We start from the raw sequence: 23,941 nt of genomic DNA, 5'->3' as shown, positions 1-23,941 counted from the left end.
CAAGTAGGGGTGGGGCTGGGCTATATTTGGCGGGATTGGTCGGGCAACATTGTCTCTACTGGTATGCACTATCTCCTTGTTTGCTGCACTGTGCCTGTAGCTGAAGCAAAAGCAGTTGTTGCTGCTTTGCAAGATAAGCCGAAGGACTTGCACAATCCTTATGAGATCAGATCAGATTGCAAGCTGCTGGTTGATGGAATCTCAGCAAATGACAGCTCCCTTGGTGATATACAGCCGGTTGTTAATCAAATTAAGAGACACCCTGGGTTTTCCTACTGTACAAAGTTAATTCATGTAAAAAGAGTCCATAATGTAGGTGCTCATAGCTTAGCTAAGAGAAGCCTGGAAACAAAATTAACCCATTCTTTTTACAATTCTTTTCCGGATTGGTTAGCCATTGTTTGTAAGGCTGGCCTCTCCCATTCTTTGTAAGTTTGCTGGTGTTGTTTAATAAAAGTTTCTTTTCAAAAAAAAATAAATAGGGAAATTTACATAGTATACTAACTTTTGTCAATTTTTTACAAAAATACTGCCAGTCGGTATTTTTTACTTTTTTACCGTATTTTTTATAAGTTTCATACTGCAATATACTGTGTTAAGTTTTCACTGGTGTTTTTTAGTTGTTCTACTGTTGTTTTGAGTAAAACTGTTTTGTGTTTTACTAGTATTTTATAAAAATACAGTATTTTTGAAAATTTTTTCGTGTGACAGTATTTTTGTAAAAAATATCTCAAATTCCAATATTTTTATAAATTTCCCATAAAAATATGTACATATCGGCATCGGTTACCCTCCTAAAGTGCATGAAAGAATTTTACCTATTTTATTATTTACTTTTGTTAAAAGTTAGAATGATTACTGTAGTTTTGAAGGCTTTTTAGACCAAATTTGATGGGCCAAGTTGGGTTTTTCAGCCCAGGCTCGGAAAGCCCAGCTTAATTGGAGTGGGTTGGGTTTGATGAGCGCATACTCCACGTGCCGTTTGGTGCAGCAACCAGCAAATAGGGTGGGAACGAACCCGGACAAAGTTGGCCTTAATTCATTGATTGATAAAATAATAATAATTAAATAAATAATAAATAATCGGCAAAGTCCATTTTGCCACTAAAATGAAAGGGAAAATTACATTGGGACACGTTTTTTCCCATTTATTTCTAATAATACCGTTTCTCTTTAAATTATTAAGTTTACCGTCAGTTTTACCGTTTTTGATTTTTATACAATTTTTTTACTTTTTGGCTTCTTCAACACGCTTAGTGGATGAGAGGGGCTGACGTAAGTGTCAGTTGAAATGTGATAGGCGTCTTATCAGTGTGGGCGCGTGGGCACGTTTCAGTTTTTGAATTTTTTTAAAATTTTCACCCAAAAGGTGGGTTGTAAACCCAAACCGCCTATATACCTATCAATATAAGTGTTATTTCCATTTTTTCCCAACTTCATTTCTTTTCTCTAAACGTTTAGTAATGGTGAAAACACGTTCGTCTACATCTCCATCTGCGTCCTCCAAGGCTATGAATCCGAAGAACAAATCGAAAGAAACAATGTCCGAGGGTAGTGATAGTGGAGAGTCTGAGCTTTCTTCGAAGAGGAAGAGGAACAATGTCGGGTCTAAGAAGGGGAAACATGCAGATCGTCCGTTGAAAAAGATGAAGCAAGTGATTGAAGAAGAGGATGTTGAATATGATAGTGACGATTTGGAGATTGGAGTTCCAGATAGTATTAAGGTATATATATTTTATATTTTGTTGTAATTTTTTTGGTTTATTGTCTGATTTAATATTCTGGTTTTGATGGATTTTATGGTTTACGGATTTGTTTTTGGATTTTTGTTCTTTTTTTTCGGTTTTCAATTTAAGTTATTGCATGTGTGTTATTTTTTTCCTTTTGATGTTTTTTAGTTGTGTTTAGGGTTTTCTATGGTTTTTTTATTGTTTTTTTATTGTTCAATAAATTTTAGTATATACATTTCAAATATTAATTTATTTTTAGTGATTATTATGTTTTCGGTTATTTTAGGGTTTACAGTTTGTATATATAATTTTTATTTTATTGTAATTTTTTTAGTCTATTTTGTTGTTTTTAAATTTTGTTTTGATGGATTTATTGGTTACGGTTTTTATTAGAAATGTATGTACTCTTTTTTGGTAAACGTAACCGTTGAGTGGAAGTGTTTGTCGATGAAAGTTATGATTAATTTGATTTCTTGAAATTCGATCATATCTAACGAAACTAATTTTTTGAAAAAATATCATGAACTGTGATGGCCATGAGTTTTGTTTTGGCGAAAGGAATATCATGAACTGTGTTTGTATCTTTTCTTGTTTTTTGTTTTGGCGGAAGGAATATTTTCTTGGGTCTTAATAACTTAGTTGTTTATGAAACCGAAACGATTGTTAAACAAGAACTTCTAATATTATGACAGTTTCTATTGTAACAAAAAGGGTTTATCGGAAAGTTTAAACACCAAAGATTAATTGAAAGGCTTTTTGAGCAATTCTGTTGTTCAGTTGATAAAATATGTCAAATTATAGCTTGACCCAAAATGTTATATTTTTCTCCCCTTATCGTACATGTTGATAAACAATGAGAATAGTGAGTAGACAGTGAGTGAAATAGAGCCATAAGAAGAGTGTTGCTAGTATTTCTAATCATGTATACTGTTTAAGTGTTGTAATTAACTAATTATCAAGTTGTTAAGACATTACATATATTTATCTTTAAAAAAAGGACTCAGAAATTTTGTGTAGATTGTGCAACTAATTGCATTGTTAGGAACTTGTTTTGAATGTGATGACCATGATAATCAATATTGGGATCAAGACCCACGAGTTTTTGTTTTTTCTTCTCAGAGTTAAATATGTATTGGTGTATTCACTTTATAAGTTTGATTTTCCCATTTTGAAATGTTTTGGACTATTTTGTTTGTGTTTTGTAGTTGTGGTAGAATGTATATACGTTTTAGTTTATAGTCAAAAAAGTGCTTTTTTAGTGTTATTTCTGTTATAGTTTAGTTTTACAGAATCTTTATGTTGCTTTTTATTTGGGATTTTTGGGTGTTTTATTTCTAGTAGAATGTATATACGTGTTAGTTTATAGTCAAAAAAATGCTTTTTTAGTGTTATTTTTGTTATAGTTTAGTTTACAGTATCTTTATGTTGATTTATGTGTTTATTTATTTTTGTAGGAGTGGGAGCAATATTTTAAACCTGAGAGTCGTGTTAAGGGTAAGATGATTTTCTTCCCTAATACATTGGAGAACAAAGTGATTGCAAATATCAATGCTAAGTTGAGCCCTGAACAAATTAGGCTTTTTCGTAAATCATGTTTTGGTCATTTGTTAGACATGAAACCAATTTTATATCAACCTCAGTTAATACATAATGCTCTGCTTAGGGAGGTACATCAAAAAAATGAGAAGGAGATGTGGTTTAAGTTTGGGTGTGAAAATTTTAGGTTTAGTTTGGCTGAGTTTGCGGTCATAACTGGTTTACTGTGTAATGGTGATAATGATATGAAAAAGTATGCAAAAAGGGAGAATGCATTTGTTGATAAGTATTTTTTCGAGCAGCAAGTCACTCATGGTGCGGTTGAACAAAGATTTATGTTTAGTGAGTTCAAGAGTGATGAGTATGCTGTTAAAATGGCAATTTTGTACCTTCTTACCAATGGGTTGATTTGTAGTCCTGCTGTAAAAAAAGTTTCTGATGAGTTGATGAATATTGTGGGGCTTGGTGAATATGATAGTTTCCCTTGGGGGAAAATTGTTTTTGATCTTACATTGCACAATTTGATGATTGCTTTGAGGGGCAGAAAAAGAACAGATTTGTCTGATGATTCATGTGGTAAGGGAAAAGCTAAGGTGAAACGCAAACAGACGAAAGAAAATAGTAAAACATACAAGTTACCTGGTTTCCCTTATGCATTTATGGTCTGGTTGTATGAAACTATTCCGTTATGTCTTAAGGCATCTATATGCCAATATGATGCTTCGCAAGAGTATAGGATTTGTAGGTGGTCAAGTACTGGAAATCCTAACTCTGGGGAGCTGGATAGGAAAATTTTCATGTCATCAAAGGTAAATAAGTATTTATTAAAATTATGTAGTTGTTTCTGTTTACTGGTGTGATATATTTTTTGTAAACTTATATGCTTACTTTTTCTCGTTTTTTTACTTTTTTTTTTTGTAGCTGAAAGCTCAAGCTATTCTCCCCACTGATGTTGAAAGGAAGATGATGAAACTTGAAGGTTTTGATTTCCCCTTGTTGGAAACTTCTGAAGATGATTTTGATGATGAGCCATTACAAAGGAAGCATTATGAGAAAGGTGACCCATCTGGTATACAGAGAAGTTATGGTGTGGGGAAATCTGATCTAGTAGAGTTAAAGAACAATGTGAAGATGCTTGTTGGTAATCAAACAAAAATTGATGAGTCTTTGAGTTTGTTGAGTACTGAGATGAAGTGTAGTGTTAAGGAATGTGAGTTGAATATGAAGTCTTATATCGATGCAAAAATTGATGGAAGTTTGAAGTTTTATTTGGACATGAAGTTCAATGAGTTGAGAAATTGCTTTTTAAGTGGAAATGATGGTGGAAATGTTGTAGTGAGCGATGAGGATACTTTTAATATGGTATGTGTTTAAGATTATTTTTATTTGATAGTGTGTATTTTTTATTTATTGAGTATGTGATTAGTTATAATGCTGTGTTTTTATTGTGTGTATTGTATTTTATTTTCAGAATGATGATGACCTTGTTTTGACAAATGAAGAAGAGCCAGTTGTGGAGGTAATTTTAGTTAATTAAGAAACTATTATGTTTACTGTTTTTTAATTAGTTGTTAGATTAATTATTGGGTTTTATGTAAACTGTTTTTTTTTATGTAAACTGTTTTTGTGTAAACTGTTTTGTTTATTTTTGATAATATTTGTAATATAAAGTTAAACTTTTGTTTAGGTTGAAAAAGCTGGGGATGAAATGTTGGTAGATAATAAGGTAACTTTTTTAAATTTTAATATTGGTGTAAATTATTAGGATTATTTTTATTATTTTTGTAGTGTAATGTGAAATTATATACAGGTTGAGGAAGTTTTAGATGTTACGAATATAGAGAATAAGGTAACTTTTTTTTTTATTGTAGTTTTTATTGTAGTTTACTTGTTATATTTAGAAATCAGTAACATTTTTGGTTTATGATTTGTTTTTTATTGTAGAATGATGGTGGTAGTCAGCCTACTTTTGATATAATGTGTTTTATTACATCCCAACCTGGTGATGAGAAAGGGGATGATGACAAGAAAGAAGTGGTTGATGATGATCATGAGATGTTCAAGAACGGATCTAACAAGTTAAGGGAAGATGATAATGATGGCGATGACAAGGTTATATTTTATGTTTTATTTATATATTTTGGTATGTGAGTTATATATATTTGCATGTTGATAATTATTTTTTTATTTTTTTATTTTGTTTTTTGCAGGGTATTGGTGGTGATGGGGTTGGTGCCAAGGAAGTTAAAGGTGGAGGTAATGTTGGTGGATCTAGTGGTGGAGTGAGTGCTGGGGAGTCAGCTGTCAAAGAAGGCAAGGAGGTAGTTAGTGTAAATGAGAAGGTTGCTGATGATGAGATGATTTATGAAGAAACCAAAGAGTTTACTGGTGCAACTGAAAAGTTGGGTGATAGTCAAGGTACAGAGGATAGTATAACACTATCTGCTTTAGAGAAGATCAATGATATTGAGGAAACAATTGCAAAGGTATTTTTATGTTCGTGTTTGGTAATTGTTATGGATTATTAGGTTGTTTTTTTTTTTAACTGTTTTTTTTTTTTTTTTTTTTTTTTTGTAGGGTAAGGTGTTGCACAATGAAGTAAAGGCTTCTAATCAGAGGAATATTGCAAAGGTTCCATGTTTTAAATGTTTAATTATTATCTACCAACATTTATTTTTTAATTTTTTTTATGTACTTATTATTGAAACTTTTTAATTTATTTTTATTATTACTATTTTTATTTTTTAAAATTTGTGTTTGTTGTGTTTGTTGGTAGGATTTGAATGTAGAGTTTACGCCCAAGGTTGTTAAAAGGGCTGCGAAGCCTGCATCTGTAATGAAGAGTCCTTACACAACAAATTTTGGTTCGGCCAGCAGTGGTAAACCAACTGGTGAAGTGTATGGATTGTTTCCATTTTCAAATGGATTGATGGCCATGCCAGATGAGCTTCAAGTTAAATCATTTGAGCAATGGTTCAAGGCTGGTTTCAATGATAAAAACAAATTGAAGAAGTTCAAACAAGAGGATCGAGTATTGAAGGTGCCATTAGATTTTGTTGTTGTGAAGGTTAACGATAAAATGTGGTTTTACGATCTGAGAACCCCGGGGAGAAATTTATCATGTTCGGTTAGTATTTTTTTCTTATGATATATTGATGGGAGTTTTGTTTTTTTATGTTTGTGTTTGAGTTTTCATTTATTTGTTTATAATTTATGTTTTTTTTTTATGTTATACGTTATGCAGCATATTGATGTGTGCTTTTATTACTTGAGGAAGCAAATTAAGTATGACAAAAGTGTGAGGGTTCTTTGCCAGCACCACTGATTGTTTTTTTGCAGCCCATATATTTGATTTGTACAACAAGTTTTGTGCAAATGATGAGGATATTAATTCTGTTCCTCGGGACACTAAGGCAGCTGCGTATATTGCGGGATTTGGCTTGTTGTGTGGTAAACCATGGTTCGTTTTAGATTTCATGCTATTTCCGGTCAATGTAATGGCTTTGGCACATTGGATTTTGTGCGTCTTTGACATCAAGATGAGATGTCTTAAGGTGTGCAATTCTTTGAGGCGTGGAAAGTTTAAGGACAGTCGCAGTTTTGTGAATGCATTTGCTGTTATTTTGCCGATTTTATTGTCTCATGTGGATTTCTGTGGTCTGGAGGTCGATATTGACAAGAGCACTCGGTATTTTCGGGGAGTGAAGGATACGGATCCATTGGAAATTGTTTTTATAGATAAATTGCCTCAACAAGATCGGTGGTAACTATATTGTATATTTTTTATTTTTTATTAACATTTTAGTTTACGATGGTTCTTTGTTATTTTTATTCTTTATTTTGTAGTATTTGCGGTGTATTCGTTATAAAGTATGCTGAATACTTTATACATGAAATGATCAACAATGTCCCCAAAACTTTGAATATGGATTTCGTCCAGAAAGAAGATGTGCGTTGAGCTTTTTGTGCATGCTATGAAGAAGGAGTTGAATGGATATGAATGCGGTTCGAGTTTGCGGGAAGATGCCCAAAGCTACTAGGGGAGCTTTGAAGATTGGATGATTAGTGTTACAATTACTATCGTTTAGTTTAGACTGTTATTTTGTGGTTTCCTGATGTTATGTAATTAGCACTTGTAGTATTTTGCAAACTTTAACATGTAGTTTTTGGTTTTATGTAAGCTTTGTTGTGTGGTGTGGAACACTTAATTAGGTGGTATACGGACCTTGTATGTTGTGGAACATTATTTTGTGTAAATGAAACTTTTGTGTACTTAAGAAACTAATTAGTTTACTTTTTTCAATTGATGATTAGTTTACTTTTTCAATTGATGATCAATCTAATTAAAATGGATTTTTTTTTTCAGGAAACAAATCACTATCATCAGATATTTTTCTTGTTTACATATCGATATGAGAGGGTAACAGGTACATTTTATTTTATAATTAGTGTGAGGATACGAATAGGTAATAGATATATTAATTTTTTTTTTATTTTATTTTTTAAAAAATTGCATATTAATTTTCATTTGAAGATCATTATAAGAAAATATAAAACCTGAAATGGATGGATATGGGTAACATGTTTGTTTATTTTTTTGACATGTTCTTGTTTTTGTAAAATCAGAGGAACCATTATGTTCATAATAGTCCAAGACATAGTACTAATGTAGTACTTATTACTTTAAGTATCAAATGTTGTGAAAAAATGCTATTTTTTTTTTAAGTACTGATGTTCTTTCTCTTTCGGGTTGGCTTTGGAACTGGTTCATTTTTGCACGATCTTTTGTTGTGTCCTTTTTGGTTGCATGATCCACATTTGACCTGTGTTTTTGTTTCTAGCACACCTTTGTACCTTTGTTTTTGGCCGCCACTGCGGCCTCTTGTGTGTTGGGGGTAGAACAATCATATCTTTTATATGATCGGTATATCCCAAGTTGTAGAATCTGCTAGTGGGAAGATATTATCTTCATATGTTGACAAAAAGCCTTTTTTGTGTAGTAGTAAGAGCGTAGTTGTAGCATGATAGATTCCTTTTGGTTAACACGGCCATTGCATGTGAGCAAGGCATTTCATCATATTCAAATTTCGATGTCGCATGTTTTTTTTTCCAGGTTTACTATGTATGAGTCGGTACAATCATGTACTTTGTATACAATCAGGTTTGATGTTTCCACATGTGAAAGTAGTTATATTTTAGTTACATTATTGATTGCATATAAAAAAAAAAAAATTAAGCATGTTTATTGGTATACAAACGAGTTTGATTTTTGTTATGCAGCAATAGACTAATAAGTTTATTTAATAACTGTATGAGTGTAATAAAGTGCAAAAATAAACCAATATGTATATTTTATATAATTATGGAATAATTTTTATAAGGCAGATATGTTACCTTGTACTTTAAGCTCATATCTCGCTCTTTTCGTAGACTTTTCTCTGGTTTTTGTGCCAAGTATGTGAATGTAGACAATGCTCTATTTTTGTTGTCCCAATACCATTTTTGGACCAAAGAGTGAAGACATTCTAGTAAAGTTGCTATTGGTAACTCTCTTACTTCTTTGAGTCTTTGCATTCACAGATTCTGCGATGTTCGATGTCATTGTTTTGTATCGCCTGTTTTGGCTGTATAACCTTGTCCACTTACTGTTTCCAACTTCGTTTACCAGATAGTCTCTTATGCCGCTATGAATATTGTCTAGATCTCTCATATTTTTTTCATATTCAGCAGCATTGTAAGCTTTGGAAGCACCATTGAATGCATTTCTGAGTTCATCTCCCCCTTTTTTGAACTTGGTCTTGATATTCTTTAGCAAGTGGTAGCAACAAACTCCATGCATGAGGTTTGGGAAGTTTGTATTTCCGCTTTCGCAATACTTTCATGTCTATACGAAATAATGCCCGCCACTTCCCTCTCATTGTATGATTCTTTTAGTTTCTTTGAAGAACCAGTTCCATGAAGTGTCATTCTCAGAGTCTACTATTGCAAATGCTAGTGGAAATATGTGTCTATTTGCATTTTGTGCACTAGCTATTAACAATGTTCCACCATGTTGATTTTTTAAGAAAGTACCATCCGTGACTATTATTGGATTGCAGTGTTGCCAACCTTTGATGGAAGCACCTATTGCGAAGTATAGGTATTTGAAGTGGCCATTCTCGTCTGTGACAAGGTCTGTGATTGTTCCTGTAATTCAAGAAACTATTTAGTATACTATATTTTTTATAGTTTTGTTTGGAAAAATTGGTTTTAGGGTTATGAAGTAGTACCTGGGTTGCATTTTTCCATCATGTACAAGATTCTTGGTATTTCAGAGTACGATTCGTGTGGACAGCGTCTTGCATCTACAATAGCCTTTTCTCTAGCCCTCCATGCTTTTTGGTAAGATATGGAGACACTATAGTCATCTGCCATGTCATCCACTATTTCATTTGGTGTGTAGTCTCTCTTTGGGTTTACAAATTTGGTTCTTATTACACTACCAATCAGGTTGCTTGTTGCATTAGGGTGGTCTACAGATGTGACATCTAATGAGCATGTATGAGAATGCTGAATCTTTCTGATTTTGAACATGTTTGTTTTTCCATGTTTTGATGCCAAGAAACTCCATTTACAATTTTCATCGATGCAAACTAGCTTGTAGTCAAGTTTGGAGGATCTTTTTACCTTGAAGGGCTGATTTCTTCTTATTGAGTATAGGCTGACAGCATTTTGTAGTGTTTCCTTGTTTGAAAAAACTTGTCCAACAAATATGTTATCAACATGAGGATCTGAGATCACTTGACTTGTTGCTTGCTGGCTTGTTTCAATTGCATTTTCAACTTGATTGATTACAAAGTCTGCCATGTTTTGTGCATACTCTGTCCTTGTAGGTATAGGCTGTGTGATTTGCATTGTATGTTCAGAGTAGTCATGATTGATGGAGCTGCTACCAATGTTTTCTGGTGGAATGGCTGCTGAAAGGTTTACCATCATAGGGTATTTGGTCTCATCATCATCTTTTTTTCTGATTTGTTCATAAAATCTGCAGCCATTGTCATCTGTAATCTTCATGGGTGGTATTCCTGATTTAATTTGGAATTGAACATCAATGTTTTGTTTACTTCTGTCCAAACCCAAAGTAGAACATATTGTTTGTGCAAGTAGGTTGTAAGAACATTTTGATGGTATCAATATCCCTGTCACTTCAAAATCTGTGTAGTTTGTTTTGTCCACCCATTGTCCATTATAAAATATCATAACTGTTCTTGGATCTTCCATATCAAACTGTCATTAATCAATGCAAATGTAACTTTTATTATAAACAGTTTTGATTATTCTAAGTATTTTTTTTTATTGACAAATGTACGTATAAAAAACGATTTTCTCACATAAGTATTTGAAAGTATTGTTTGTATAATAATCAGTTATGTATTTTTAACTTTTATAATTACCTATTTTTGATAGCTTTTGGTGGTGCTTCTAGGAAAGGCAGAGGAAGACGATGAAGATGTACATGTCGTCGAGTACTCTGCAGAAGGTAATTTTTTCTTAAGCTTTGATTCTTGATCGCATTTGCTCTGTTGACTATTTGGTTGATCTGTCGTTGATTCTGATTCAGCTAGCTGTGACTTTTTTGTTTCTGAAGCTTTTTTTTGTTCGTCAATGGAGTTTTTTTTTTTTTTTGGAGAGAAGTTTTGCAGTTGTGATATTGATTTGTATAATCGCAGGGAAGCGATTTTGCAAATCGTTATTGCAGTTTGCAGAATCGAAAACTGTTTTTAGGATGTTCGATCGGTTGTCGAACGATTTTTTATTTTTTTTTGTTCGTGAATGGTTTTTTTTTATTTTTCAAGTTTTGATTTGAATTCTCAGATTTTGAATTATAGATTTATAGGTTTCCTTTTTGATTATAGATCACGCGCTTTTTAGGAATTAAAATCCCTTGATTTTCGGATGATTGCAGCGCCTTTGATGACGTTGGCAGTCTGGGTTTTTTTTGGGTTTACGGTAGATGGTGATGAGGTGGCACGTTATTAGGAGTGCATTAGTTTAATTAACGTGATTTACGTTAATAGATTGTATATTACGTATAGATATGAAAATTTCCCAAAATGAAAACCCTCTTGTCTTCTCTTTAGTTTTCTTTTCTCACTTTCTCTCTCTAAAAAGATAACAAAAGAATAGAAAAAGGAAAGAAAAAACAGGCTTTTATTGGCCTCCTACTCAGACGAGTCCACCACCTATTCCTTGAAAATTCCCAATTCCGATTCCTCCCCCATTTTTCTTTCTTTCTTCCTTTCTTCGGCAGGTAATCTAAATCTCTAATCCCCAATTCACTTTGTTTCTTTCAATTTCATTGTTTTTAATATGATTTATTCCGGAGGATTGAAATTTTTATATTTATATATATTAATAGAAAATCGAATTGATCGTTTCGTGTTTCTAAATTTCCGAAATTGTTCTTCACTGTCTAGGTTTTCCTTTTTTAGATATTGAGTTTTATTTCTATATATGATATTATCTTTATCGGACTCCTTATATGTATGTATGTATGCCTTGTATATATATACGTCTTTACTCTTTATGTGAAGTGGTTGTTAGAGCTAGTGAAAATTAACCTGAAAGAGCTTATAATTCTATGGCTCGATTGCTTCTAAATTGTGTGCTGGAAATGAAGCTACAATTATGAATCGTTATAGGTTATAAATTTATTATTACTTTGATTCATCTCATGATGACTGGTGATTTTATGATGATATTAAGGGATTATGGTTTTACTCGAATTTGGATTTTGTTTGCAATTCTCGTACCAATATTTTAAATTCGTGTTGCCTTTTACTCAAAACGGCTGTTTCAGATTTGCTAGTTTTGCTGGGTTTTCTGTAATACGCTGTCAGTGGCTGCTTCAGATTATAAAATTTGGTTGATGTGTGTGTGTGTTGAGATTAAATTCACCTTTCATATCAATTATTTAATAATATATAGTTATATTTGTGTACATATTGTCAAATTTTAGTTTTTGTAGATTTCGTATATGATAAACCTTTTAGGAGTGAAGACTCATTGTTGTTTATTTGCAGAAGCTCTTGTGGTGTCTTACTTGATTGAGAATTTGCTTCTAAAAAGTGCAGATTTTTTCAAGGATATTCTATTGCTGTCTTATATTATAAAGTTTCAATTGGCCTATCTTAGTGATTTTTTGACGGAATTTGTTCGAATTATTTTCTTCTTTCTTGTGCTGAAGAGGACATGCTGCATGATCAAGTGACAAAAGTTTTAGTTGCGAAGCAGAGATAAGTAAAAGAAAATGGGAGGTTGTTGCTGTTGTTCCTCTAAAGGAACTGAACTCACTAGTGCACCTACATACTATTATGTCAGTATAATACTTCGCTTGGATTAGATGACTGCCTTTCTTTATCTTGTTTGTGTCATTCAGATAATTTGATCTCATGATCAATTCAAAATGATTATGCATTACCATTATCATCAATTCATTCAATTTGAATCTTTATACAGTATCCAAGGACATCAGAAGAGCACTTGCCTCTGTCATCACATCGTAACCCGACATCTACACTCTCTACTGGTCTCTTGGTGGATACTAATTTGGATACATCCAGCCCAGATACTTACAGACCACCTCCTGCACCAGTTCCATATGATGTGCCACTTGGACGCTCTAATTCCCCACCAGGTGCTCAAGAAATTTGTAGTGATAAGAATGGAGCAGTGGCACAGTCAACAAACTCGGATTCTTTCCAAGAAGCAGCTGGTGGAAATGGGCAGGATCGTTCTCCCAAGTGTGAAGACTTGAAAGATTCAGACGGCAAGGCGCAAAGTGTTTTTGAAGTTGAGACAGCAAAGGACTTGGAAGTTGAACTTTCAAAATCAGTGGAATCTGTTGTTTTGACAGCTGAAGAAGAAGATGGTTGTCCAATCTGTTTGGAGGGTAAACTGCATACTTATTTCTTTTCCTGTTAAAACCCAGCAACTTTTTTTTCTATCATAATCTATGATGGTCTTTCTATCTGTGAATAATACTCAGATTTTAGTTAATCAGAGATATATCATTTTCATTATTCTGTTCTTTCTTCTACATTGCAGAGTATGACAAAGAGAATCCAAAACTTAACACAAAATGCGAGCATCATTTTCACCTCGCATGCATTCTGGAATGGATGGAAAGAAGTGAGACCTGTCCTGTGTGTGATCAGGTTAGCCATACCATGTTGTTTTGAATAGCAAATGACAAATGTATAAGGTGATAAATCCAGTGAGCTCCATAATGCTCATTAGCTGTTTTCTTTCTGATGCAGGAAATGATATTTGATCCTCCTATTGATTCCTAGCGGTGAACAGCATATAAATAAGTCAACTTCATTTCTCGAAGGTCTTACACTTTCTTTTTATGTACGCATTTAGAAGTGGCAGCCACATACATGGTTATTGATTGGTTTTGTTGGTCAGATCACTGTGCATTCATTTCTTTTTAACTTTGAAGCAGAAAAAAAATGACAAGGCAACAAAAGAAGGTTGGGTATTTTTTCGGGGGGTCTTTGTTTTTGTTTTTTGGTGGGTAGGAGGGAGGAAATGGGAAATTTTGAGAAAGGCGTGAGGCCATTCTTGAGTTTCATTTTCTATTAAGTCATAGTTATTGTCCAAAGTGAAAGGTTTAGTTGTTCAAGCATATAGGAGGTGAAAACTGAAAAGTGAAAAACCATATCTTCTTCTTTTTCCAATATATGTTTTCTCTTAATGTGGGTATAGTGTTTCGTGAGTCTGTTTGGATACTAGTGTTTTTTTTTTTTTTTTGGCTTCTTGCTTGAATTGGTTGGTCCTGTAAATGGCATATAGTTTACACTGGGTTCTTTGAAGGTGGGTAGAGATTTTGATGAGAGTATTGGAAAATGAAAGGTTGGTATGACAAAGTACATTGGCTGTATTTTCAGATTATTGATGTAAATATGTCTTGTTCTTCTTGTTTTTTTGTTTCATTGTTTTTGTTTCTCTCCCTTACCTCTTTCGTGGGGTGCAAATCACATGAAAAATGTCTCAATGTTAAACCTTGTGATTTCAGTACAATTAAGTTGGAAAGCCAATTACTTCACAAAATGGTTTCAAAGAAGATAAAAAAATTGAATGAAAATAACTCAGTAAACAATCAACAACTAAGAATTAAGCTAGAGTCGCTAATGTGGGCAAGCATTGCAGGTGTAATTTTGGGCAGAGAAGAAGGTAAAGATAATTATTATCTTTTATATTACCTTTTGTATCTTTTGCATTGAGTAGTCAACCAAGGCTTATATATTTATTATAATCATTGATTATATTCTGTTTTTTAGGTTAATTTTTTTTAGAATTAAATTAATTATAATTAATTAATTTTTTAAAATAATTAATTTTAAATTTAAATATTTAACAAAAAAAATTAGCAATTAATATTTATAAATAATTTTATTTTTATATTTAAATTTTTATTATAATTTTTTCAATTCTAATTATTTTTTTCAACTGTTTGCTCATCTTTATTCTTTATAATATATATATATATATATAATTTCAAAAATTAGAATTTTAGTTTGATCTAAGTTAACATCATATGAAATTTCTTATATTTCTGTCACAAACTATTTTTTAATTTACTAACTACAGTTCGATATCTCTTTGATTTTCAGTGATTTGATTGCTATTTTTCTATTATTAAGCTTATTTGTGAAAAAAAGTAACAACAATCTCAGTTATAATGATAGTCTACTTTGGTTCGGTAATTTGTTTGTGCAATCTCTAGGTTGATGTTCTACTTTGATTTTTAGTGATTTGCCAACTATTTTTTTTACAATTATGCTTATGTGTGAAAAAGAAGTAACAATCTTAGTTATAATAATAATATATTTCGATAATTTTTGTTTTGATGAAGATTTAAATGAAGAACAAAACTAATTAACTAATATTTAATTTTATAATTATTATTACATTTTAAATTATTTTTTTTAAAAAAATAATTTAAATTAATTTGGGACTGACACACTTATTTAAAGGTATTTTTAATAAGAAGATTGGGTGTAAAATTATTTCTACTTAGAAGTCATTTTTATTATATTTTATTAAATAAGGTTATGCATGTAATAATTTTAAATTATATGGAGTTTTGCTACAAATATTTTAATTATTTAAGTTCAATCAAAATTAATTGTTAAAATATTTGTACTTAATAAATTGCATAAAATTAATTGGTAATTATTAGTAATTTTATTTTAAATATAATTAATTTTAATTAAATTTTTATAAGAAAATAAAATATCAAGTTATAAGTTATTTATTATTTATATTTATTTTAATTTTTAAATTAATCGTAATATGATTAAAAGTAAATATAATCATAATGATTACATATTTTATATAACTATTGATCCTGCACTTTTATATATAATATATATATAAAGAAAAATAGTTATCTAACTATTTTTATTAGTTTAACAGAATATATTATAAAAATAAAACAATATTCTATTAAATTTAACAAATGTTGTTACTACTATTTGTTTTATAAATATGTAAATATTAATATTATTTTATTTAAGTTTTTTTAAATTTGTCTTTACCATATGAATGATATAAAGTCAATATTTTAATTCAGTTTCATTATACACAACTAAATAGATGTAGTTTGAAGTTCTTACTTTGCTCTTTAATAAATTCATTATTTAATTTTAATTAATTCAAAAAATATTTTTTAAAATTTAATTAAAATAAATTTTTCTTTGAGCTGATATCATTAAAATAAATTTAATCAAAAGTTAGAGATTTTTTATCATTAAAAGGTAGATTAATTTGTGCCCAAATAGTAACTTATGTATTTATAACATTATTTAATTATTATAACCTAATATAAAATTAAATATTAGTGTATATTATCTAGTATCTTTATCTTTACATATTAAAAGTACTTATTTAACCATATTTCTTGTTTAACAGATTTTTTTTTTCTTCCAGTTAATTTAACATTAAACAATAACTTTTAAAAATTTTAAAAGAATAAATAAATAAAAATACTGGCCAAGTGGTTGAACTAAATCCCTATTTTTCTAAATAGTTTTGAATAGAGATATTTTAAAAAATTAATCTAACTTCCCAAATATTATGGTAGAATGCAATTACATTATTCATTCTCTTCTTCTCTTGCTATCAAATGCGAAACCAATTATTTTCAACAACAAAAAAAAAACATCGTTGAAGTGTGTGACATATAGAACCCATAACTTCAATACTTACCTTGTTCAAGCATATTATCAATAGCCATTACAAATCTCAAATCAAATGGAATCGACATATTTCTTCTACGTATTATATCTCGTAAAACTCTATTAATGTATATATTTAAGGTGAGCTATCTTCCTTCTTAGTTTCCTAGCTTTATTAAAATTGTATCAATAATATGCAAAAGAACTGCTTTCACCAGAACACATATACTTTTGTATAGACGTTTTGTTTGCTTCATATTTGCTTCTTTGGCCTCTCACAATCAGGCCGCTATGATGATTGTGGAACCGATGGCGATAGGCATCCACGAGAGAGAATTTCATATTTCATCATTAATGTATGTATTGGGTTTTAAAAAATTATTGCACAATTATTCAAAACTGATCTTATCAAAGTGCAAGGTAACTAGATATTTGATGTAATACAGCATATTCAAGTAGAGTAGAAATTTTTATAAGTGAAAATTACATGAAATATGAGATTTCATAAAAAAAAAAATTAAAAAAAAAAAGTTACAAAAATATAGTATTTTTAAGTTTGCCACTCTTCTATGGTATTTTTTCACATTTAAGATTTTTTATGGTATTTGATATGCTATATTTTTGTAAACCCAATATCTAAACTCATATTTCATGTTTTTGTTTCTTGCTTAATTAATTTTATTTTTGGGACAAAAACAACACACAAAATTACAAAAATACGATTTCACGGAATTTTAAACATTTTTATGATTTTTTTTTTATTTTATTTACAGAAAATACGATCTTTTTATGTTGTACTCTTGTTAATTTGTTGTTGATTTTTTGTTATCTGTATGTTATTTTTTGTTGTTGTTTTAATGTTATTTTCATGTTACTTGTTGTAGTTTTCTTGTTGTTTTCGTGTTGTTTCTATGGAAAACCGTAAAAATGTAAAATATATATATATATATATATATATATATATATATGCAAACATAAAAATGTAATTTCTTTTTTACAAAAAATAATGCCTTATCTAATTATCCTTTTATTTTTTTTTTCTTTAGTTTATTTTACATTTGCATTTTAAAGTTTCTTCTATTAAGAAAATTAACACTAAATACTTAATTTTTTTCAAACATTACATTTATAATTTGATAAAGAAATTTTTACATTTATACTTTTCTTAATTTTTTTTCTTTCTTACAGTCTTTTACTTATTAAAGCTTCAAAAAAAAACTTTTTTTTGTCTTTTTTATATATTTTTTTGTCAATTTTAGTTCTTTTTTTTCTTTTTATTTTTTAAGTCAGTTTTGTTGTATTTGTGATACTTTAATTATTGGTAATAGTCTGCAGAAATCGCAAAACCGCACCGCACCGCACCATTTTTTACAGTGTGGTTTTTTGCAGTTTTTTAGTTTTGCGGTGCGGGTGCGGTTTGGGAAATTGGAAAAACTGCATGTGTGGGTTGGTTTGAAAAAATGGTCAAAAACCGCACCACCTGCACTGCGAACACCCTAACTTTATATTTACATGTAGCACTTTTTTTTTTTGTTCAATTCATAATGTTTTATTAACAATAGATTTTTTCTATAAAAAAAAATATTTTTTCTATATTCTGCAAAGTAAAAAAAAACTTCACACATCGATATAGTTATGAATACATATATATATATATATAAATAATTGAATAATTATTTAATTTAATATTATTAATTTAGTTTATAATTATTATTATGTATTTTTTTAAAAAATAATAAATTAAGATAGATATTTTTATAAAAAATTTATTAAATTAATAGTAAAATATTAATTTGTAAATTTATGCTCTAATAAAATATTAAAAAAGTGAGAAAATTAAGGAGAAAAAAAAATAACTTTAGAGAGATTTTAGACCGTCACTTTACCGTCTCATACTTCTCCTTTATAGATATAGATAGATTTTGAAGAAAAAAAAATAGGGGTTCTCTTTGCACCCCATAAAATGATTAATACATCGCATTATTAAAAAAGATATAAATTTAAATAATTTTTTTAAAAAATACTCTTAATATATTTTTTTAATTTTTTTCCTCACATTATTTTATATTAATTTCAATACTTATTTTGTTCATTTTCATAATTGTTTCTAACTCATGTATAGATATATTTTTTATTTTTTTCTAAAAAAAATTCATATAATTTTTTAATTTAATTTTTTTATCATAATATTTAAAATATAATTTATTTTTATTTAATAGGTATATAATTTTTTTAAGAACATGAATTAGAAGAAAAAAGTTAAAATAACTTAATACAATTAAAGATATAAATTTTATATAAAATAAAAATTTTTAAAATGAAGTGTCTTTAAAAATTTTTGGGTGTAAATAAAATTTCTCAACAAAATATTGAAAGATGTATTATTATAATTCTACATTACCCTTCTAAGTTTCACAATTATATAAGTAATTTTTTTATTTATATTTTTATAATTAACTTTCTATTTATTTATAAATATGGAAACAACATAATTTTAAAATGAAAATAGCATAATTTTAAAATAAAAATGACTTTTATAAAATAAAACAATATAATCTCGAAATAAAGCTGATTTATAAAAATAAAAATAAAATTTAGAAAATGAAAAAATGAAAAAAAAAAAAAAATCAATATAATGGCAATTTCCCTAAATTTTTTTATTGATATATATTTTAAAAAAAACTACTATTTATATAACCTTTGGTTCTATTAAATTATAAAATATTAATTATTTAATTATTATAATGGTGTTTGTAATAAAAAGCTCTACCCACACACTGTTTTGTAGGTTTTGGGGCTTTGTCCCATCTCAGAGCTCTCCTGTCCCGTTGTCGTTTTCCATTCAAACCCAGAAATGAAAATGAACTGAAAAACCGTCACAAACTCCGGCGACGGCGGAAGGGTCACCTCTAACTCCGTTCCACAGATCAAATCGACCCCATTCTGTTGATACCTTTTTTGGTCTTTTTTTATCGTTCTTGAACCGTCGATCTCTCAAGGTAGAAATTGTCTGCGTTTTTTACGACACCTTTCATGGCGGGATGGTCGATGTTGGAAAATGGATCTGCTTTGGATTCCCTGCAAAATATCGGAGCTCATCAGGGCAACGATGTTCTACGCGGGGAAGAAGATGGTGGCTCCGCCGCCGCCGGCGTCGCCGTTGTTGAGAATGGCTCGGATGATAATGGTGGTCCTGAGGTACGAAGTTTGTTTGATAAGGTTTTAGCGGCTTTTCTCAAGGCAGTTAGTAAAGATGGAGTCTTTAGGCCTGTTCCGGTTGTGGTTGATTACAGTAAACCGCCTGTGGATTTGTTCAAACTTTTTCTTCTTGTGAGAAACAAAGGGGGTTTTGAATTTGTGTCGAAGAAGCGTTTGTGGGCTAAGGTGGCCAAGGAATCGGGTTTGGGTGTTGGTGCTACTGCTTCTGTAAAATTGGTTTATTTAAAGTATTTGAGTGAATTAGAAAAATGGCTTGGTGAAAAGAGGTTTACGGATCAGACCTCGGAAAATGGAAATTTTAGGTTGTTGTCCATGGAGTCGGAGTCAGAGTTTAGAGATTTGTTTCCAGACAGGGTTGAGTGGGATGGTAGTAATAATAGTAAAGTAGTTAAATTAAAATTTGACTCCCAAAATGGTGGTGAGTGCAACAAGAAAAAGTTGTGTTTGTCAGATACCATACAATGCAAAAGAGACAATGACGAAAAAATTGTTCATAAAGATCAAGAAGGCGATGATCTTTTGTTGAGCTCTCTTATTAATAAGAAAGAGAAGACATGCAATAAGAGAAAGAGAGAATCTTTGTCAGGGTTGCTGAATTGGCTAACCGATATTGCTAAGCACTCGGGTGATCCTTCTATTGGAATTATAGCAGGGCCATCTAAGTTAATGGAGCATGGGGAGAAAACTTTATGGGTCCAGGCAATGAGAGCAAGAGAGGTTTTGTTACAAACAAGGCATCTTGATTCCAGAAAGGAAGAATCTTTAGTGCAGGTAACAATTTTATGTTATTTATGTATGTAAATCCATTTTGTATATGTTCTGGTTCTTCTTTTGCTGTCAGGCCACGGCCAACGACTGAGTTTCACGAGATTGGCACCTTAAATTTGTGTAATGGTCATGGTTTAATGCTTGCATTTCTCACTTGATCAGCCTAGAGCTTATTTCAACGCTTTCATGGACTCTGGATGAAATTAGGATCCAATGTAGGTATGAGGGCAGTCTCTAATGGTAGTGAAATTGAATCTTTATTAATGTGGCTACCAAGAACTCCAGTCTGTCATCTGTACTATTTTGTTTATTCAAGTTGAATTCTTAATCGGCAGATTTTCTTCTTCTTTCTTTTTTTCTCAATTTTCTAGGTGAAATAAAAATATAGCTGATACCCTTAAATTTGCAAAGGTTTTTTCAGTGACCTTGTCTTTACACCTCCTTGAATTAGCACCCTTCACTCTTTCATTCATCCTTATAAAATAAAATTATAGTGTGTTTTTCTTGAGGACTAAACAAGTATAGAAATTAATATAAAATGAACGAAAGCACTGAGGTATGTCTTAGTTTCACACTTGTTAATGTCTCATTTGAAGATATATACAGTTCGTTGTTCCTTAGCTGTTGAAGCAATAACCAGTGATTGTGACAGTTGGTCGAAAAGTTGGACTAGTTGGCTTCTTGACAATTTAGGGGCTGAAAGCTGAAGTCTGAAACTTGTGCTCTTTGTAACTGTACAATTTCATAACAAATCGTGGTTTCATTTGCAGAAGAAGTTAAAGATGCACCCCTCAATGTATGAGGATAACAATGCAGTAATTTACCCTTCTTCAGACAGGTTGAGATCCAGAACAAGAATTCCAAGTGTAGTGAAATCTCGTAGTTGCCCTTGTTGCAAGCCATGTTCATCCAGTCCAACTAAATTGATTAGTACTCATAAAGTGGAGTTGGAAAGTGAACCGAAGGAGGAAGCATCTGTAGTTGATGATTTACCAGTTTTGGTTAAAGAAGTTTACTCTTCAGAGGATGACACCATACAGAAACAAGTTTCTGTTGGACCCCTCTTTCAAGCTGATGTCCCCGAGTGGACTGGTGTGATTTTTGAGAGTGATTCCAAATGGTTAGGAACAAGGGTCTGGCCATTGGAATGTGGAGACCAAAAGGTCTCCATTGAAACTACTGATACTATTGGCAAGGGAAGACAAGAATTCTGTAACTGTCCTCTTCCAGGATCTGTTGGATGTGTAAGATTTCACATCGCCGAAGCAAGGATGAAGCTTAAACGCGAACTTGGTTTGGCATTTTATCGTTGGAAAATTGATCGTATGGGCGAGGAAATTTGTCTTCAGTGGACAACTGAAGAGGAAAAGAAATTCAAGGATATAGTAAGGTCAAGTATGCACTTTAATGAGAAGAAAGCCAGGTGGTTTATCAGGAAAAAAAGAGAACAGGTAGTGAGTTACTACTTCAACGTGTTCCTTGTCCTGAAAAGAAGTTATCAGAATCGTGTAACTCCAATAAATATCGATAGTGATGATGACGAAACTGAATTTGGAATGATAGGTGATGTTTTTGGTAATAATGCAGTTAATGTTTCAGGATCCAAGTTACCAAAATGTATCCAAAATAGGCAGTGTACTGATTTGGATTTAGATCAAATGCAGTGAGGAACAACTTTGTCAATTTCTTATGATGTTGATGCAAATTTTGAGGCTGGTCCCTAGGTGTTTGATGCAGACCTTGTTTATTTTGTTGTAGACCCCCATATTATAGAATGTGTTGTGGAGAATTCACATGATGGCGCTCATCAAAATTTGTTTGGCATAGTAATCGTATTTTTAGAAAAGCCATACAAATTGCCTAGATAATGCTGCACATGTAAATACATTGTCTAATACCAATTTTCATCACTTTGGACTTTACCCATGTTGTTAGATAAAAAGATTTAAGATATTCACAATCGTTTGAGTTACTTTTTCATTTATTTTTTCTTTGTTCATTGAACATGTTTCAAACAAAATGTCTCTCTCTCTCTCTCTCTCTCTCTCTCTCTCTCTCTCTCTCTCTCATATGTGGATGGAGGTATCAATTGTCAAACTCTGTAGACAGAGTTACAGCAGAGGTTATCATCCACACCTGTATAGATAAGATGTGATCAATTGTAGTAGATGTGAAAATCATGAGACACAAGTGGGCTTTTGTGAGCTGGCTTCAATGTTGGCTAATGCATAATAGCTTTTACATTTTAGGTTATGACTGATGAGTAAGATTCTTTATCAACCACATACTCTGTCTATAAACTTTCTTGTAAAAGATAACACCTTCTTCTCCTTAAGTTCACATCAAAATAGCCAAATGCTATATAACATTACTTGTTTGTATCTAAAACGATAGATATTGGAGATGAGAACATTCCATTTGATATGATATCATTGGTTTCTCAAAAGCCCCCCAATAATGGAGAAATGATTGTTTCTCTATGAAAGACTTTTCTTTAGCTTCAAATTCGGTGTATTGACTTGGACGCATCATGTGGAAAATTGGTTCTCCCTTGTGCCTTTGGGCCTAAAATCTCTAGAAAAAAGAAAAGTAGAAATTGCACCCTATATTTTTTTTTGTTAACCCATTTCATTTATACCTTTCTTTTCTTATTTTTCTTTTCTTTTCATTTTCACAAAATCATCGTTAGCATGTCGACAAACAATCAACATACTATCGATAAAAAGATAACAAAAATGAAAAATAACAAGAAAAATCCACTCATGGCAAATTATCAAGAAACTATCTCCAAACTATCGATAACATGTTGACATGATGACAAACAACATTCCTCAGAATACGTACTGAAAAAGTATCAACAAACTGTCGACATACTATCGACATACCATCGATAAATACATTTTACATGCCAAGAACATATTTTTAATTGGACATTTAATGCTCATTAATGTTAGGCATATATTACTCTACCATTTCAACAACTTTTCTACTCTATAAAAGCAAACTTCTATTTCCTAAGTTGTATATATTTCTTCTTCTTTAGCCTTAGATTATTCTTCTCCTCTAAGTTATATATGTCTAGTGATTCTAGTTCTCCACTCCTCTTTTCCTCCAATGGAAATGAATTTGATTTTGATGTAGGAACTCGACTCCAAACTGTCCTCGTACTTTCACTATGCGTAACAGATCAAGCCATGACGAGCATGTTCGTAGAATAATACGCTATTATTGGGCTAAGCCGGTGTGTGGTTCACTATCTAACGAAGACTAGCTGCAAGACTTATATGCTAATGAAGGACATAACATCCCCTAACCTATTCTTATCGATGTTGAATGCCAAACCATCCAATTGAGAGAAAAACGTAAGCGACAATATCATCACATTCATGAAAGAGAGCAAAGAAAATATAAGGAACAATTTAAATATGAAAGGGTGGAAAACGAGAAGAGGTTGGAACGCAATCG

The 23,941-nt window shown here is 31.1% G+C and overlaps 4 protein-coding genes across 8 annotated transcripts; 3 read left to right on the top strand and 1 right to left on the bottom strand.

Moving 5' to 3' along the window:
• The first annotated feature begins 1,250 nt into the window (after positions 1-1,250).
• LOC133037931 (uncharacterized) lies at positions 1,251-6,573 on the top strand. 4 transcript variants are annotated; one of them, XR_009687912.1, is made up of 5 exons: positions 1,251-1,724; positions 3,185-4,075; positions 4,188-4,628; positions 4,738-6,393; positions 6,511-6,573. XR_009687912.1 is itself a non-coding variant. In XM_061115725.1 (4 exons), exons 1-4 carry the CDS (start codon positions 1,464-1,466, stop codon positions 4,801-4,803), a joined length of 1,659 nt encoding a protein of 552 aa, XP_060971708.1. In that variant the 5' UTR covers positions 1,251-1,463; the 3' UTR covers positions 4,804-6,565. The 4 variants fall into 4 exon arrangements, 1 of the variants encoding a protein (XP_060971708.1); XR_009687913.1 differs by having other exon boundaries at positions 4,738-5,115; positions 5,211-6,565; XR_009687911.1 differs by having other exon boundaries at positions 4,738-5,378; positions 5,477-6,565.
• Positions 6,574-9,180: 2,607 nt separating this feature from the next.
• LOC133038373 (uncharacterized) lies at positions 9,181-11,258 on the bottom strand. Its single transcript, XM_061116498.1, has 2 exons — positions 9,536-11,258; positions 9,181-9,452 (listed from the first exon to the last, which is right to left on the bottom strand). The coding sequence occupies exons 1-2, from the start codon at positions 10,524-10,526 to the stop codon at positions 9,181-9,183; spliced, it is 1,263 nt and encodes a 420-aa protein (XP_060972481.1). The 5' UTR covers positions 10,527-11,258.
• A 96-nt stretch (positions 11,259-11,354) lies between these two features.
• Positions 11,355-14,242, top strand: LOC115716499 (probable E3 ubiquitin-protein ligase RHB1A). 2 transcript variants are annotated; one of them, XM_030645311.2, is made up of 5 exons: positions 11,355-11,556; positions 12,493-12,621; positions 12,765-13,197; positions 13,353-13,462; positions 13,565-14,242. In XM_030645311.2, exons 2-5 carry the CDS (start codon positions 12,556-12,558, stop codon positions 13,595-13,597), a joined length of 642 nt encoding a protein of 213 aa, XP_030501171.1. In that variant the 5' UTR covers positions 11,355-11,556; positions 12,493-12,555; the 3' UTR covers positions 13,598-14,242. The 2 variants fall into 2 exon arrangements, with proteins under 2 accessions (XP_030501171.1, XP_030501170.1); XM_030645310.2 differs by having other exon boundaries at positions 11,361-11,556; positions 12,329-12,621.
• Positions 14,243-19,207: 4,965 nt separating this feature from the next.
• On the top strand, positions 19,208-22,398 carry LOC133037930 (AT-rich interactive domain-containing protein 2). The gene is made up of 2 exons (XM_061115724.1): positions 19,208-20,479; positions 21,247-22,398. Exons 1-2 carry the CDS (start codon positions 19,523-19,525, stop codon positions 22,141-22,143), a joined length of 1,854 nt encoding a protein of 617 aa, XP_060971707.1. The 5' UTR covers positions 19,208-19,522; the 3' UTR covers positions 22,144-22,398.
• The last annotated feature ends 1,543 nt before the right edge of the window (positions 22,399-23,941 follow it).

Source organism: Cannabis sativa, chromosome 5 (genome assembly GCF_029168945.1).
Source record: "Cannabis sativa cultivar Pink pepper isolate KNU-18-1 chromosome 5, ASM2916894v1, whole genome shotgun sequence".
NCBI classification, from domain to species: Eukaryota; Viridiplantae; Streptophyta; class Magnoliopsida; order Rosales; family Cannabaceae; genus Cannabis; species Cannabis sativa.
Note: the sequence above shows the minus strand (reverse complement) of the source record. Positions and strands in the feature narration are given on the sequence as shown.